General features: G+C 41.0%; 1 protein-coding gene across 4 annotated transcripts in view; it reads right to left on the bottom strand.

Annotated features, from left to right (window-relative positions):
* LOC132829960 (dyslexia-associated protein KIAA0319-like protein) overlaps positions 1–16,216 on the bottom strand; it is a 109,488-nt gene that overhangs the window by 28,205 nt on the left and 65,067 nt on the right. For all 4 annotated transcript variants that reach the window (XM_060847389.1, XM_060847390.1, XM_060847392.1 and 1 more), the window contains 3 exons: positions 4,661–4,889; positions 3,730–3,853; positions 2,945–3,077 (listed from right to left, as the gene is read on the bottom strand). In XM_060847389.1, the coding sequence (XP_060703372.1) occupies positions 2,945–3,077; positions 3,730–3,853; positions 4,661–4,889 (486 nt within the window). The remainder of the gene's footprint in view (positions 1–2,944; positions 3,078–3,729; positions 3,854–4,660; positions 4,890–16,216) is intronic.

Below are 16,216 nucleotides of genomic sequence, written 5' to 3'. Positions count from 1 at the left end.
ACATCAGCTCATTTCATTGGTTTAGTGTTGTCAAAACATTATTTTTTTCAAATACAATTGGATTTTGGTAACTTGGGCATAATTTAAACTGATTGGCCAAATTTGAATTTGTTTTTGTATCCTGGCAACATAGCTCTTAGCTAGTTGTTTCAATCCACTGTTACATTTTAAAATTTCCAGTTTTCTCTGTGCTTCTCTAAGCCATTGCTAGCTTTTCAACTCTCTTAAAAGGTAGAGTACACCCACAGCTTCATAACAATTTGCAAAATTGGCAACAAGACGAAAAACGTTCACACAAAGAATGGCTAGAATTTGGAACATACTCCTTCCATCATATTGTGATGAATGCAGACTCAAATTAATATTCCAAAGGGAAAGCAGATAAATGCTTCAACACATTTAATGACAACAGTTGAGGTGGGGAGGGATGCAGCAGGAGAAGGTGCTAGGACTGACTGGGTTACTCTTGATGTGGAGGAGCCAGTGTTGGACTGGGGTGGACAAAGTTAAAAATCACACAAAACCAGGTTATAGTCTAACAGCTTTAGTTTGTAGCTGTCTGATGAAGGAGCAGCACTCCAAAAGCCATTGCTTTCAAATTAATCTATTGGACTACAACCTGGTGTTGTGTGATTTTTAACCAGGTTACTCTTGGAAAGAACTGATACACACTTGATAACACTCTTCGCGCTACACCATACTATCCTCTAGAGCACAAAGGTGCTCAACAGAATCTGTCAAAAAGGAGATGAGGTTTAAGGGGTCACAGAAACAGAGGCAGCACCAAGGCACCTGATGTCTCTAACTAGGCCTGCTTAGGGCTGCAAAGTGAAGTTTTGGCTTAGGCATACCGCCTATATTGTTCTTGGTGTGTTACCTTGCCTGTACAAAGGGTGTGCACACATCCTAGAAAATCAGACACAGCGTAATCTGTTCGAAAAGACAACCCATCACAACTGAGGAATCACATGTTATGTTTGGACAAACCAAAGGGCTTAAAAGGAGAATGCATAAGTTACATTTATAGGCCAAATCTGGTCATGTTCCACTTCGCAACTCCAACAAATACAGGTCATGACTTCCTTATTATAACCACAGGGTGGCACTCTGAATTTCTAGTTTTGTTGAATTGTACATTGCTGATATTACACTCACAAGCACAAGCCACAAGTAAATGGATTATGCTATCACTGGGATAAAAGATAGGGTCTGAATATTTGCACAGAAATTCAGTTAAAGCTCACTCTCGGGCACAACATCAATGAGGTGAGCAGGCCTATCAGATTTCCAGGCTCTATGAATAAAGCAATGTTTTTAACCATATCACAGACTTGGTTCACCAGCTGCCTTTAGAAAACAGAATGTATTGCAAATCTGTCCTATTGGAGATGGGCAACAGATGTAAGCCAAACATGATGGGAAGATTGTGGACCAGATATTTTGATGGCCAGAGAATCACTTGAAACAATGTTATTGCTTTAAGAGGTATATTTAGCATGTTTTTTTTTCAAATGAAGAAAGGTTCAGATAGAAATGACAAGCGGTCTGCTCAAAGCTAATGGAGCAAATAATTTGAGTGGCTTTGGATGTTTTTAAATAGTTGGAACAATAGAAGCAGCCTGAATGGGTGGGGTCATGGTCCCACAGTGCCAGGATTTTTAGTTTTAGCTTTCTACAGTTACTGGGGTCTTGAGGCTAAATGTAGAAGCTCTTGACTCTGTTACAGTTAAACACTTGGGTTCTCTTCCTGCTGCTAGAACTATATATAAGATAATCTGTTTTACTGAATTTGCCTTTGCCAAGGCTGTGATAATGGGATGTTACTACATTGGAACAGATAATTAGTAATATATATATTAGCTTGTTAAGTATTTCGATAGAGTTTCAGTGAAGCCAGTTCTTTTCTTTTTATTTTGTCTGTATTTTGACTGTAGTGTAAAACAAAGTGTGTTTTGCTTCAAATCGATAATTTTACCAATCAAATTGCAATTGGAACATGTCTGACATTTACCTTTAAAATAAGCAAACGCTCGGGTCTAGGTTACCTTCTAAATATATTTTGAGGGGGGTTTGTTCTGGTCCATAACCACTAGAACTCTGTATACTGGAGTTGTATGTTGGGACCATGCAGAAGGCCCCACATCTGGTCAGGCAACTGAATTTTACCATGGACAGCCTGTGTCTGAAACCCTCTCAAAGAGTTTATTAAAGTTAGAGAATTCAGAGAGATAATCTAATTAGTTGCCAGAAAATGTCGGGGGATTACAAAACCTTCTCTAAATCCTGGACATATGTTCAATCATCATTACACCACCTCTAATCCCTTGCACCTCCAGATCCTTAACAATCAAACCCAGTCAGAATTCTCCCCGAACTGACACCTCACATCCCTATCTGCTAGAAACCCTACCCTTCAGCAACCAGAGCTTGGAACAATATCTCCCATCCACCGAACAACGGCCCACCCCAGTAACATGATATTCCCTGGGAGAGACATTCTTGTGCCATCCCACTTCCTCAAACAAGTCTGACAGATCCTGTACATGACCCATGCTGCCCATCCATCAGACACACTAATCTTCAACATGAACAGATTCCCAGATAGCACAGCAATATACCTAGCACAGCAACATATCTATGATGCTCTCTAACTGCTAATCTGATCAGGGTTGCAAATGAATCGGAATATCTGATCCAATATAAAACCGAATGGCTTCATAGTTGATGAAACTAGCACAGCATACATAAGACTTTTAGATAGTCACTCACAGACGTAAATGCTGAAGGCTTTCTGGAATAAATCAGAGCAAGCAACACTTAGAAGAAATGATAAGCAACTGGTCTTAATTTTCATGTAGAAGTGATTACAATTTGTTGGAATTATGTCTAATTTTTAATATTACTTTTAACAGCCATTATGTTTGGTATGTTTGTTGTATTTTACCTTGTTTTTTCCCACAGGTAAGATGTAATTTTCTGATCATCTGTGCTTTTGCTGCCATCCAATATCGTGCTGTCCACAGGAAGGGTCAGCTCTTTATCAGGTCCAGAATCAGCCACCGGAGGTTTATTATTTTCTGCAAAAGCAGATCGATGAAATAAACTTCAGCATTTACAGGGTGGCACTTTATTAAGAATTAAGGATGAAGGTAAAGATTCCACTGCATTTTTAGACAAGAAAATTGTGCAGGGTGTTCTTGTGTTCTGGCCAATAACAAGTGCTACCCAAGATCAAAATAGATTATCCTGTGATTTGATATACTGCTGATTGTGGAACCTTGAGATCAAGATTATCTGCTGTTTTTGCCTGAAACATTAAACTCGAATTAACTGATTTGACCCAAAGACTGTCAGACACTCCAAGAATACAAAAGCACTAGAAAAACTTAAGGTTTTTTTTTCAACTTGCAGTTAAAAATATATAGGAGAAAGTGAGGACTGCAGATGCTGGAGATCAGAGCTGAAAAATGTGTTGCTGGGAAAGCACAGCAGGTCAGGCAGCATCAAAGGAGCAGGAGAATCGACTTTTCGGGCATAAGCCCTTCTTCAGGAAACATGTCCTTCATCTCAATGTGTGGTGGTTCCTCTAATTTCTGTTCAAGTAGACTGCATTAGTACCAGTTTACTTTTATGAGTTATAAATGGAAGAAATTTAAAAAATAAGAAGTTGAAGTATTTTGTCATTTTTCTTGCATTGTAAGTGTGAACATTTTCTTCACAAATACATACCTGGTTGCACTATGACCATCACCTCAGCAGTGGCCTGGTGCCCTGCTGAATCTGTGACTGTAAGTTGAAAGATGTAGTCACCTTCCTGCATTGCTGACAGTTGGAGAGATGATGTTCGTACACCCTAAACAAAACAAGTGAAAGAGGTAAAATGCACTATGTATTAAACAGCCTTCCCTGCCTTAATGTTTTGCTCGGTTTATAATAAACAGATATGTCATGTTAGCAATAAGACACATTTAGATGTTTGCCCATTAATGAATAGCAGTTGGGGAGGCAATGGCATGGTGGCATTATTGCTGGACTGTTAATCCAAAGACCCAGCTAATGTTCTGGGCAGCCACGTTCAAACCGTACCATGGCAGATAGTGGAATTTGAATTCAATAAATATCTGGAATTAAGAGTCTAATGATGACCATGAATCCATTGTCAATGATATGGTTCAATAATGTCTTTTAGGGGAGGAAATTGCCATCCTTACCTGGCCTGGACTAAGTGACTCCCGACCCACAGCAATATGGTTGACTCTTAATAATTAGGGATGGGCAATAAATGCTCACCTAGATGCCCTTATTCAGTGAATAAATTTTTAACAAGTCAAAATTATGATCATAAGATTTTATCCGAAGATTTAATCCTCTCTCATTTCAGTGGAAGGAAGCCAAGTGATTAGATTCGCTTAATATAAAACAATACTTCATTATATTTAATTGAAACATAAATCTCAATCCATCCTTTTATTAACCAGAATCATTGTAGCCTTCGAACTTTGGTAGTTATGCCTTTTCCCCTTGCTAACTATAGTCTAAAAGCATTCTTGCAAAGGGGGTATCCTTGCCTTTATTCCATAAACCTCGGGATCATTCGATTCCTCAAAGCAAGAGTACTGCACATTTTGGATATTGGCCGACGATACAAATGTTTTCCTACCTGCATTTCAACAACTTTGCCTTTACTCTTTGGGCTTAGGGACCATTCATAGCTGACGATTCCATGGTCATCTGTGCTTTGGTTGCCATACAGCATGATGGAGTTCTTGGGTAGTGTAAGGACTTGATTTGCACCAGCATTGGCTACAGGTGGATAGTCTACTGCTTTATGCACAGTGACAACTGCTGTGGTTGAGTTACTGGCACCATCAGAATCCACCACTGTCAGACTAAAAAGGAAAAGGAAAAATAAAGTGGGCAAATCTTTCAAATATACGTCCGGGACTGAACAACAACTCCTAAGTGAACAGGAATTTGGTTTACATAGTACAGCAAATGCTATGGATAACAAAGAACTGGACAATACCAATAAAAAGCCTTAAAAACATGACATTTGAAATAATTTATCCAGCTGAAAGCACACTATGCCAACATTCAGACATGCTACACAACCATATTCTAATAAACTAAACTACTGGAAATAAAGTTATTTTATACATTGAACATGAATTTTTCTAAAAACCAGCACAGGTCAAAATGAGGTTCGTCTGGCTTTTAAATACAACTAGATCATGGCAAAATTGATGTGTATTGTGATTCAGTTATATTCTTCTAACAATCAATTATTATTTATTTTAGGTAATTTATTGTCCGAGAGAGATGATATTCGTACACCCTAAACAAATGACCACTTCTAATTATCAAACCTCAAATGATTTAAAGCTTATCGACATTTAAAGCTACACAAGAATGGCAAGATTACAACTGACGGTCATAATCAGTCTCCATGCTCTGACAAGGTGGTCCCAGGAGCAATTGAGCTCGAAATCCACTTTATTCTTCAGCCACTGGTTTGTCCTTTTTTTGCAGATCATGAGCCCAAATTGAGAAAGGGTGTTCTTAAGACTCTTCCCTCATTGCCAGACAAATCTTAAAACCAGATCACCAAGATCCTACAGTATTTGTTATTTGAGCTAGAAACATATGAATGGAAGCGTAGATTTAAATTTCATACATGATCTGGAGAGGTTCATTTGTAGACACCCAGGCAACCCAAACACAATTTGAACATTTGTATTTCAGTAATGGGGGTAAAATACACAGTTAGATCAAGACACTGACTCAAAATTTTCTAAGTGCATCTGTTCTAACTGCCTCAAATGATTACATGGAGACACAAACACATATTCAAAGTCTTGCCGTGCATATATATTTTCTATATGAACATCCATTTCAAGTAGTATACCTCTGTATCAACATAAGTTCCTGAGTCTACATTTACAATCAAAATAGAGTATGTAGACTAATTGTAGCAATGATTGAAGACCCATGGCACTAAAAAGGACATAACATTGTGCCTGATAACTTTCTGGGGAATCATTTTACTAATCTGGAGGCACTTGATGAATGAAATTGTCTAACCAATTCTTGGTGTGTAAATAGAATTCAATTGTCAAGTGATATGTCCAGGAATCTGCAAATCTAAAGAGCCAATCACTGACATCAGGAAACAAGGAAGAGGATACATCCCTATCTATATCAATGGAGTTGAGGTGGAGATGGCCAAGAGTATCAAGTTTTTAGGAATGACAATCAGCAACAATCTGGCCTGGACCACCCATGTTAAAGGGGTGGTCAAGGAGGCACAACAATAACTCTTCTTCCTCAGGAAATTCGGTATGTCCATAAGGACGCTCACACCAACCTTTACAGATGCACTATAGAAAACATTCAATCTGGATGATCACAGCTTGGTACAGCAAGTGCACTGCCCAGGACCATAAGAAATTACAGGAAGTTGTGAACACAGCCCAGACCATCACGTGATCCAATCCTCCATCCACTGATTCTATCTATTCTTCTCACTGCCACAGAAAGGCAGCTAACATCAAAGACCCTTCCACCCCAGTCATAATTTCTTCGATCTCTTCCATCAGTCAGGAAGATACAAAAGTTTGAACACATGTACCAACAGGTTCAAGAATAGCTTCTTCTCTGCTGTTATTAGACTTCTGATTGGCCCTCTCAAATATCAAACCTAATGTTGATCTTGCTTGCTGTACACCTTCTTTGCAGCCGTAACTCTGTATTCCTCACTCTGTTCGATTACCTGATGATCTTTGTGTCTTTGTTATGATTGGCTGCACTATATGAAAAAATGAAACTTTTCACTGTACTTAGTTACACGTGACAATAATGTATCAAATCAAATGGGGCTTCAACTTTTCAACATCAGATTCCCTGATACATATGAAGGGATAGAGAGTTGGTATTTGATGCTAACCTGGATACATAAATCTGGCAGCACAGTAACTTGTGCAAATGCAGGCAAGAAATTATAAAGGAGCACCTAGAAAGTGGGGAACACCATGGCATATGAGTTCAATATGGTCCAGTGTTTTCCCTAGGATTACAAGATGATAAAAAAAATCATACTACTGCGAGACAACAAATTGCAGAAAAGCAAGGCACTTTGACTTTTCAGCTCCAGGTACATAAATTGCCAACAGGTTCACAGATACAAAGAAACACTGATAATAAAAAAATGGAACGTGGGCCTTCAAACATATAGATTTATTTGAATTAAAAAGAGTCAAGGAATTGAATGAGAGCAGGCTGTGTGCATGTGGATTCTTGAATTAAGGAGTAACGTTATCAAGGTCCTCAAATGATACAAGGATTCCAAAGGATATAAACAAACTTCACTTAATATGGTGGTAGAATGAAGTTACAATGTGGACCTGGGCTACCTCTTTACCAAATAGGAAACACTTTCACTACCATGCAGGAACAGGATCAGAAGCAAAGTTCTTTTGAAACCGGAGCCTTATGTTTTGAACATGGGTAAGTTTCAGAGAGATTGTTAAGCTTTGTGGATAAATTTTATCAGAAAAGAAAAAAAAATATTGACTGGTTATGAGATGTGGTCAGATTTTGACAAGTTTAGAAATACTGAGGCTAGTACTAAGGAAAAGTACATAACAAAATTTAGCAAACTATGAAATTTTCAGAAATTTCATTTGGGAATTTCCCAATTTGTGCTGGTATTTACAGTGCTGGAAAGATGTCCAGTTTGACCAGAGCTGCTAGCACAAATGTCAAAGCACTAAAAATTCCTTGGAAAGCATTTTGCTCCAGCAGCATTCATCATACAAAGGGGGCAATCATTAACATGAGAGATAATGGAGGGCACATTGTTAACAAATTGACAGGACCTTCGAGATACAGGTTGCAAGTGACAACATGAAAGGACAACAGCATCAAATATAAATGGACAGAAATGCCATTGCTGAAGTTGAGAAGCTAAGAGAATTTGGAATTAATGTGAATAGACCCCAGAAATGATCAGAGTGCAGTCAATTTGTGTTTTAGGGACAATTCAAAGTGCTATTAAACCATGCATGTCCTAAATGGTGTAAGTGATAATATCCCAAACTAAACAAGAAACCAAACTTTTAATAATGGAAGATGGAGATACAGACCAATGAGAGGGCAGTGCATTGGTCACAAGAGGTTTCAGCTCAGTGATGGATGTGCTGCTGGTACAGCCTTTTAACTGTGTAGAATTAGACAGTGGACTGTGTGGAATGATCTGCTTAAAATGCTGTCTAGACTTGGAGTAATAAAGGTCAAGACAAAGTTAAGGAATGAGAGTTTTATCAGTTTCACATTTGGAAATGATAACGCACTAAAATCTTTGAAAACAAAGATGTGGTTAAGTCCTTATAAAATAGGCAGAATCAATCATTTCATTAGCATGAACATTGCACCCAGAGAAATATCCTTGTTACTCACTTGGCCATTAATGATGAAAGCGCAGGTGGAATCAGATATGAAAGTCAGCGAAGCTACTATATTTGGAACATCTGTGAATTTGCAATTTATGCCATTCTGAAACAATCGCATTCCTTTAATGGAACATAGATAATTTATTTTGTGATATGGTGAGGTAATGTTAATCTCGGTAGGTAGAAAGCGAGATGACAAAGTAAATTGTGGTAAGATTGGACAGACAGTTTGCCCATTTGTCCTCTAACAAAAGGTTTAAAATTTTAGTATAACATGCAGGAATAAGGGATGGGAGGGTGATAAGCTCACAGAAGAATGAAGTGATAGATGTGAGATTCGTCAGAAGTATTGAAGGTCAACATCATAGCTGATAGTAAACCTGCCTTTAGGAGGAGATTGCCACGAGGTACTGGCTATGGGTTTAAAGGCAGAGGATAAAAATGTCTATTTCACATTTTTTGTTTTTAAAAGATTTGGGAAGTTTTCCTCATCAATAATTCATAGTAAAGAAAATAATTGCAGATGAAGTGATGGAAAAGTGGATAGGGACCAGATGTGGAACATTTAACAAAATGTCTCTTTTTATTGGCTCATTGATGAATTTAGAGATGGAAATATTTCAACAGGTCTAGAATACAAGCGCAGAGATAGACTGCTGAAGTTGTATAATGCTCAGGTCAGACTTAATTTGGAATATTGTGGGCATTTTTGGCCCCGTATCTAAGGAAGGATATGCTGGTACTGGAGGAGATCGAAAGCTTGCAATTTCAAATAAACCTACTAGACTATAACCTGGTATCATGTAAGTTCAGAGTTTGTCCATCCCAGTCCAACAACTCCACATCAAGACGAATAGGACAGAACAAAACTCTCAAAGGCATGTATCATCAAGTGCCATTTAAGCATTGTTGTTACCTCCCTGATTTTCCAAAAATCTACATCCTCCTTTTTAGATACTGTCACTGATCTAATCTCCACACCTCTGCGGGGTAATGAATTCCAGACTGTCACCACCCTTCAGAAAAAGAAATTCCTTCCTGTCTCAGTTTAAAAAAGGTGACCCTTTAACTGGTAACATTATTCCCTAGTTCAAGACTCCTACACTCCCTCATGAAAACATCTGCTCAACATCTACCCTGTTATACCTTCTCAAAATCTGTTGTGCATCAATCCGACCACCCCTCCATCTTCTAAACTAATGATAAAAGCCTAACCTGTTCAATCATTCTTGAGAAAATAGCCTCCTCATCCCATGGATTAGCTTGTGAATCTACTTTGAATAGCCTCCAAGGGCAGCATATTTCTTTTTAAACAATTGTCAGCTTTTTTATTCTTCTTACCAAAATTGAAAACCTCACACTATCCAACATTTTACTCCATGAAATTTTTGGCCATTCAATCCGTCTATATCCCAGTTTAGATTCCTAATGTCTTCATCTCAACAGGCTCCCCCACTAGTTTGTATTAACAACTTTAAATACTCTGCACTCAACATCCTCATCCAATTCGTTACTAAAAGACAGTAAATAATTGAAGCACTTGGACTCGACATTGTGGCACTCCATTAGTTTTGTCTTTCCAACCTGAGTCCAATTAATCCTGATTCTCTTCTACACATTAATTAAATTCTGAAATCCATGCTAATACTCTGTCCCTTAGGCAACCCCTACCTTACCCCACTCCACCACATACCTGAGTAAGGTTTTCCTCAGTCTAAACTGTCTTCAGTTAAAAGCAGACCCCTACCATGTTCTACTGGTATCATAAGGGGCAGCTTTCAGGCATCTTTATGCTGTAGGTAAATGATTTTTTTTTGTAAGGTGGGAGTAGTGAATTTGAAACATTGCCAATTTTGAATTCTGTTTTAAGATGTTATGGCAATCAGGCTTCTGAGTCTTTCAGTTCTGCACGAAATACTCCCGACCCAATAAGACACCTGAACTGAAACAAGGAACTTCTTCACTGGGTCCTAAGCAAACTCCCTCCGGTAACAAACCACACAGTAAATTACCTACTACACTGAGTCCTAAGCAGCACTCTGCAAAAATACACCAAACTGCAACCTACTTGCTCCACAGGGTCCTAGGAAGGATCATTTAACTGGAAGCAGTCACAATCCATTCCACCAGACTACTGGACCTGTAAGGAAGCGGGGTAAGCATGCTGGTCTGCTCGTAAGACTGAAACTACTTGGTTCCAAGACCCCCTCTACCTAGCTTACGCCTAGCAAATGTATAATCTCTGGAGAACAAGATGGACGAACCCAGATCACGGCTCAGCTTCCAGTATGAACTGTGGGACTGCTGCCTACTCTGCTTCACAGAAAACTGGCTCAACCCATCCATTCCAGACTGTGCAATTCAGGCTGATGGTTTTTCTACCCATCGTAGGGGCCGCACAGCATCCTTGGGTAAGACAAAGGATGGAGGGGTTTGCTTTCTAATCAACAACTTGTGATGCATGGACATTGCAAACCTGGACAGCCATTACTCCCCAAATATTGGATTTCTCACCACCAAATGTTGCCCCTTCTATCTAACACGGGGATTTACCACTGTTATACTAATTGCTGTGTACATACCGCCACAAGCAAAGATTGAGGAAGTTCTGGATGTGCTGTACTCCACCACTAACACCCAGGAGACAGAACACCCCGAGACCCTGTTTATTGTGACTGGCGACTTCAATCAAGCCAATCTAAGGAAGGTGTTGCCTAAGTACCAGCACAACATTACCTGCTCCATCAGGGGCCAGAACATGTTAGACCACTGCTACACGACTGTGAAAGATGCCTACTTCTCCATCTAGCACCCTCATTTCAGGAACTCCAACCACAATGCCGTGTTTCTTCTCCTGGCTTACAGGCTCAAGATCAAGCAGGAAACCCCTTTGCAGATACAGGTCCAGTGCTGGTCGGAAGAGCAGAGCATCAACTCCGGTGCTGTCTGGAATTGGCTGATTGGGCCATGTCCAAACAGGCCGCAGGGTATGCACTAAGGTGGGGGTTGCTCAAGGGACAGAGTATTAGCATGCATTTAAGAAATTGGTTAACATGTAGAAGACAGAGTCAGGATTAATTGGACTTCAGGTTGGAAAGACAAAACTAGTGGTGTGCAGGGTGTTCCAGCTAGATGGATAAAGAACTGGTTGAGCAACAGGAGACAGAGAGTAGTGGTTAAAGGGAGTTTCTCGAGATGGAGAAAGGTGACCAGTGGTGTTCCACAGGGATCAGTGCTGGGGTCACTGTTGTTTGTGATATACATGAATGATCTAGAAGAGGACACTGTTGGTATGATCAGCAAGTTTGCAGATGACACGAAGATTGGTAGAGTAGCAGAAACCATAAAAGGTACTATCAAAGAATACAGGACGATATAGATAGACTGAAGAGTTGGGCGGAAAAGTGGCAGATGGATTTCAATCCTGACAAACGTGAGGTGATGCATTTAGGCAAGACTAATTCTAGAGCGAATTATACAATAAACGGAAGAGCCTTGGGAAGGGTTGATGGGCAGAGAGATCTGGGAGTGCAGGTCCATTCTACCCTGAAGGGTGCTGCACAGGTGGATAGAGTGGTCAAGAAGGCATATAGTATGCTTGCCTTCATTGGATGGGGTGTTGAGTGTAAGAGTTGGCAAGTCATGTTAAAATTGTACAGGACGTTGGTTCAGCCACATTTGGAATACTGTGTATAGTTCTGGTCGCCACATTACCAAAAGGATGTGGGTCCTTTGGAGAGGGTGCAGAGAAGGTTTACGAGGATGTTGCCTGATATGGAAGGTGCTAGCTATGAAGAGAGGCTGAGTAGGTTAGGCTCATTTTCATTAGAAAAAAGGAGATTGAAGGGGGACAAGTTTTTTCCCCAGGGTGAAGGATTCCATAATGAGATATCTTGCTTTCAAGGTGAGAGGTGGAAAGTTTAAGGGGGATACACGTGGTAAGTATTTCACACAGAGTGGTGGGCGTTTGGAACACATTGCCAGCAAAGGTGGTAGATGCAGACACGGTAGTTTCAATTAAGATGCGTCTGGACAGATGCATGAGTAGGTGGAGAGCAGAGGGATACAGATGCTAAGGAATTGACCGACAAGTTTAGATAGTACATTTGGATTGGCTCAGGGTTGGAGGGCTGAAGGACCTGTTCCTGGGCTGTAAGCTTTCTTTGTTTTCTTTGTTCTTTGTATCTTGGATGAGTATGCCACCACCCTCACAGGCTTTATCAGCAAGTGTGTGGAGGACTGCTTACTGAGGAGGTCAATCCGGGTGTCCCTCAACAGGTAACTCTGGATGAATCACAACATACAGAACTTGCTAAAAACCAGGCATGAGGCCTTCAGATCAGGAGACCCACTCAAATATAAGGAATCCAAGCATGACCCTCACAGAGCCATTAGGACAGCCAAGGACCAATACCAATCCAAACTAGAGATCCAGACAGACACCCGGCAAGGACTGAATACCACCACAGGTTTTAAAAATAGACAGTGCAAGACAGCAAACGATGACACATCCCTCTCAGATTGTCTCAATGCCTTCTATGCTCACTTTGAGGAGACTTTCAGCTGAGAGGTAACACCTATTCTGACAAGTTCTTATGAACCCATCCCAACAGTCACTGCATCAGAGGTCAGATCAGCTTTCTTTTGTGTGAATCTAAGAAAAGTGATGGGACCAGACGGGGTACCAGGCTGTGCACTCAGAGCATGTGCAGATCAACTAGCAGAGGTTTTCTCAGACATTTTCAACCTTTCCCTTCAGCAGGCCCTGCCTGTTTCAAGAGGGCCAAAATCATCCCTGTGCCCAAGGTGGCTCATGCAGCATGTCTCAATGACTACCGCCCAGTGGCCCTAACTTCGGTGGTCGTGAAGTGCTTTGAAAGGCTGGTCATGGCACTGATGAACTCCAGCCTCCCGACTACTCTTGACCCACTCCAATTTGCCTATCGGATCAACAGATCCACGTCAGATGTCATATCATTTGCCCTTCACTCCTCCCTAGAACATCTTGACTCCAAGAACAGCTACGTAAGAATCCTACTCATTGAAGGCTGAACTGTAGTCAATACTATTATCCCACACAGGCCACAATCAGTGAAGATTGGGGACAATATTTCATCCTCACTAACACAGCACTGGAGCCCTCCAGGATGCATACTCATCCCGTACTGTACTCACTGTATACCCATGCCTGTGTCGCCAAATACCAGACTAAGGTCATTTACAAATTCACTGATGAATCTCAGATAGAGACTAAACAGACTCCAGATGAGAGGTAGAAGACCTGGAAAAACCAAGAACTGAGAACAACCTAGCTCTCAATGCTGGAAAAACCAAGGAACACATTATTGACTTTCAGCAGGATGTTACTCATGCCCCACCTACACATTAACAGCACAGAGTTGGAACAAGTGGAGAGTGTCAAGCTCCTGGGAGTGGTCATCAACAACAAGCTTTCTTGGACTTTCAGGTGGACGGACTGGTTATAAAGGCCCAACAACATCTCTTCTTCCTCAGGCAGTTGAGGAAATTTGGCATGACAGCGAATACCCTTGCCAACCTTTATAGGTGCACCATCGAGAACATTCTGTTTGGATGTATCACTACCTGGTATGGCAACTGTACCATTCAAGATTGGAGATAGTTACAGAGAGTGGTGAACTCAGCCCAGACAGACAATCACAAAGGCCAACCTCCCAACTATAGAATCCATCTACCAGGCCCCGCTGTCGAGGAAAGGCCGCCAGCATTCTCAAAGATCAATCCCACCCTGGCAATGCTTTTCTACAACCTCTACCATTGGGGAGAAGGTACAGAAGCCTGAACACACGGACCAGCCAGTTTCTAAACAGTTCAACCCTATTGTTGTTCGAATTCTCACAAACTCTTAACATTCACCTGTGTTTTTGATTTTGCCACTGTTTACCCATTATTTACTTAGCTATACTAATTAACTCTGATCTGCCTGTATTGCTTGCAAGACAAAAGCTTTTCACTGTGCCTTGGTACACGTGACAATAAATTCAGTTCAATTTAAAACTAATCATTTCTCAGCATCTGATTGGAAAGCTGAGTCTGCTGGGCATAAATACTTCCTTTTGCAACTGAATCCTGGACCGACTGGGAGACCTCAGTCAGTCCGAATTGGGAATAACATCTCCAACACCATCACATGGAGCACAAAGGCCCCCCAGGACTGTATGCTCAGTCCACTGCTGTTCACCCTGTTGACATGCGACTGTGTCACGATGCACAAGTCCAATCACATTATCAACTTTGCTGATGATACAACTGTAGTGGGTCGCATCAGCACAAATGACACGTCAGAATAATGAGAGGAGGTGCAGCAGCTAACGGACTAGTGCAAAGCCAACAACCTGTCTCCGAACGTGGACAAGATGAAAGAGATGGTTGGTGACTTCAGGATGGCATGGAGCGACCACTCCTCCACTGGACATTGATGGCTCCCCCATGGAGACCAGGAGAAGTACCAAATTTCTTGGCGTACATCTGGCGGAGAATCTCACCTGGTCCCTCAGCACTAGTTCCACAGCCAAGAAAGCCCAGCAGTGTCTCTACTTTCTGCACAGGCTGAGGAAAACCCACCTTCCATCCCCCAACCCTCACCACATTCAACAGAGGGTTCATTGAGAGTACCCTGAGCTGCTGCATCACTGCTTGGTTCGGGAGTTGCACCATCTCGGAACGTAAGACCCTACACTGGATAGAGGACAGCTGAGAGAATCATCGGGGTCTCTCTTCTCTCCATTACAGACATTTACACCACATGCTGCATCCAAAAGGATAAGAGCATTGTGGAAAACCCCACACACCCCTCACTTAAACTCTTCTCCCTCCTGCCATCTGGCAGAAGACGCCAGAGCAGTCGGTCTCTCATGACCAGACTGTGCAACAGTTTCTTCCCCAAGCCATCTGACTCCTTGACAGTATGATTGGACTCTTCCCCATCTGAAATTATTTGCACGACTTCAAACTGCTGCTCGAAAAATGCCTATTATTTATCATTCTTACAAAACGTGTATGTTTTGCACTTACGCATTTATGCGGTGTATGTTTGTGCCGTCAATGTCGCACCCACAGTCCTGGAGGAATGCCGTCTCATTTTTACTGTATCAGGTGTATATGGTAGAAATGACATAAAAGCTACTCTACTCTAAACTGAAGTACGTTGGATTAGAAACCAGCCAAATCGGAGCCTCATTGCTATTTGTCAAACTAGGTCTTCACAAAAAAAAATGCTTCAAGACAGAAATAGAGGAATTGTGAGAGTCAAATTAAATAGGTGAATTGGCTGGGCACCTGAACAAGTATCATATTTCCTATGTAATTTTACTCTCTCAGGAGTGGTGGAGTTATGCTAAGTATGTTTTGCATTTGCCAGTGCCTTCACTGGAACTGCTTCACCTACCTTCAGCTGCACAATTTCCAAATATAGTTTTTGTTACATTACTACAGTTGATTACACCTTGAAAAATCCCAAGCTCGGGGATATTATTCGGACAGAGCATTGAAAGTAAAGGGAACATGGTGCTTTGAGATTTCCATTATTGGGAAGGTGATGGAACATGAAACTTGTTTTCAGTGATGCTGCTCATCTATGTCATGTGTATTCTAGTGCAGGATGGTTATAAAATTTCTCTGGCTAAGGAAGATAAATGTTGCCCTTTAGTTTGAAAAGCTAGAAAGATCAGGAGTAGGAAAAGGAACCTGAGTGCCAGAAACTCTTGCTCTTGGTGAGGCATTAGATATAT

This window comes from Hemiscyllium ocellatum, chromosome 30 (genome assembly GCF_020745735.1).
Source record: "Hemiscyllium ocellatum isolate sHemOce1 chromosome 30, sHemOce1.pat.X.cur, whole genome shotgun sequence".
Taxonomy (NCBI): Eukaryota; Metazoa; Chordata; class Chondrichthyes; order Orectolobiformes; family Hemiscylliidae; genus Hemiscyllium; species Hemiscyllium ocellatum.
This window is presented reverse-complemented; position numbering and strand designations above follow the sequence as displayed.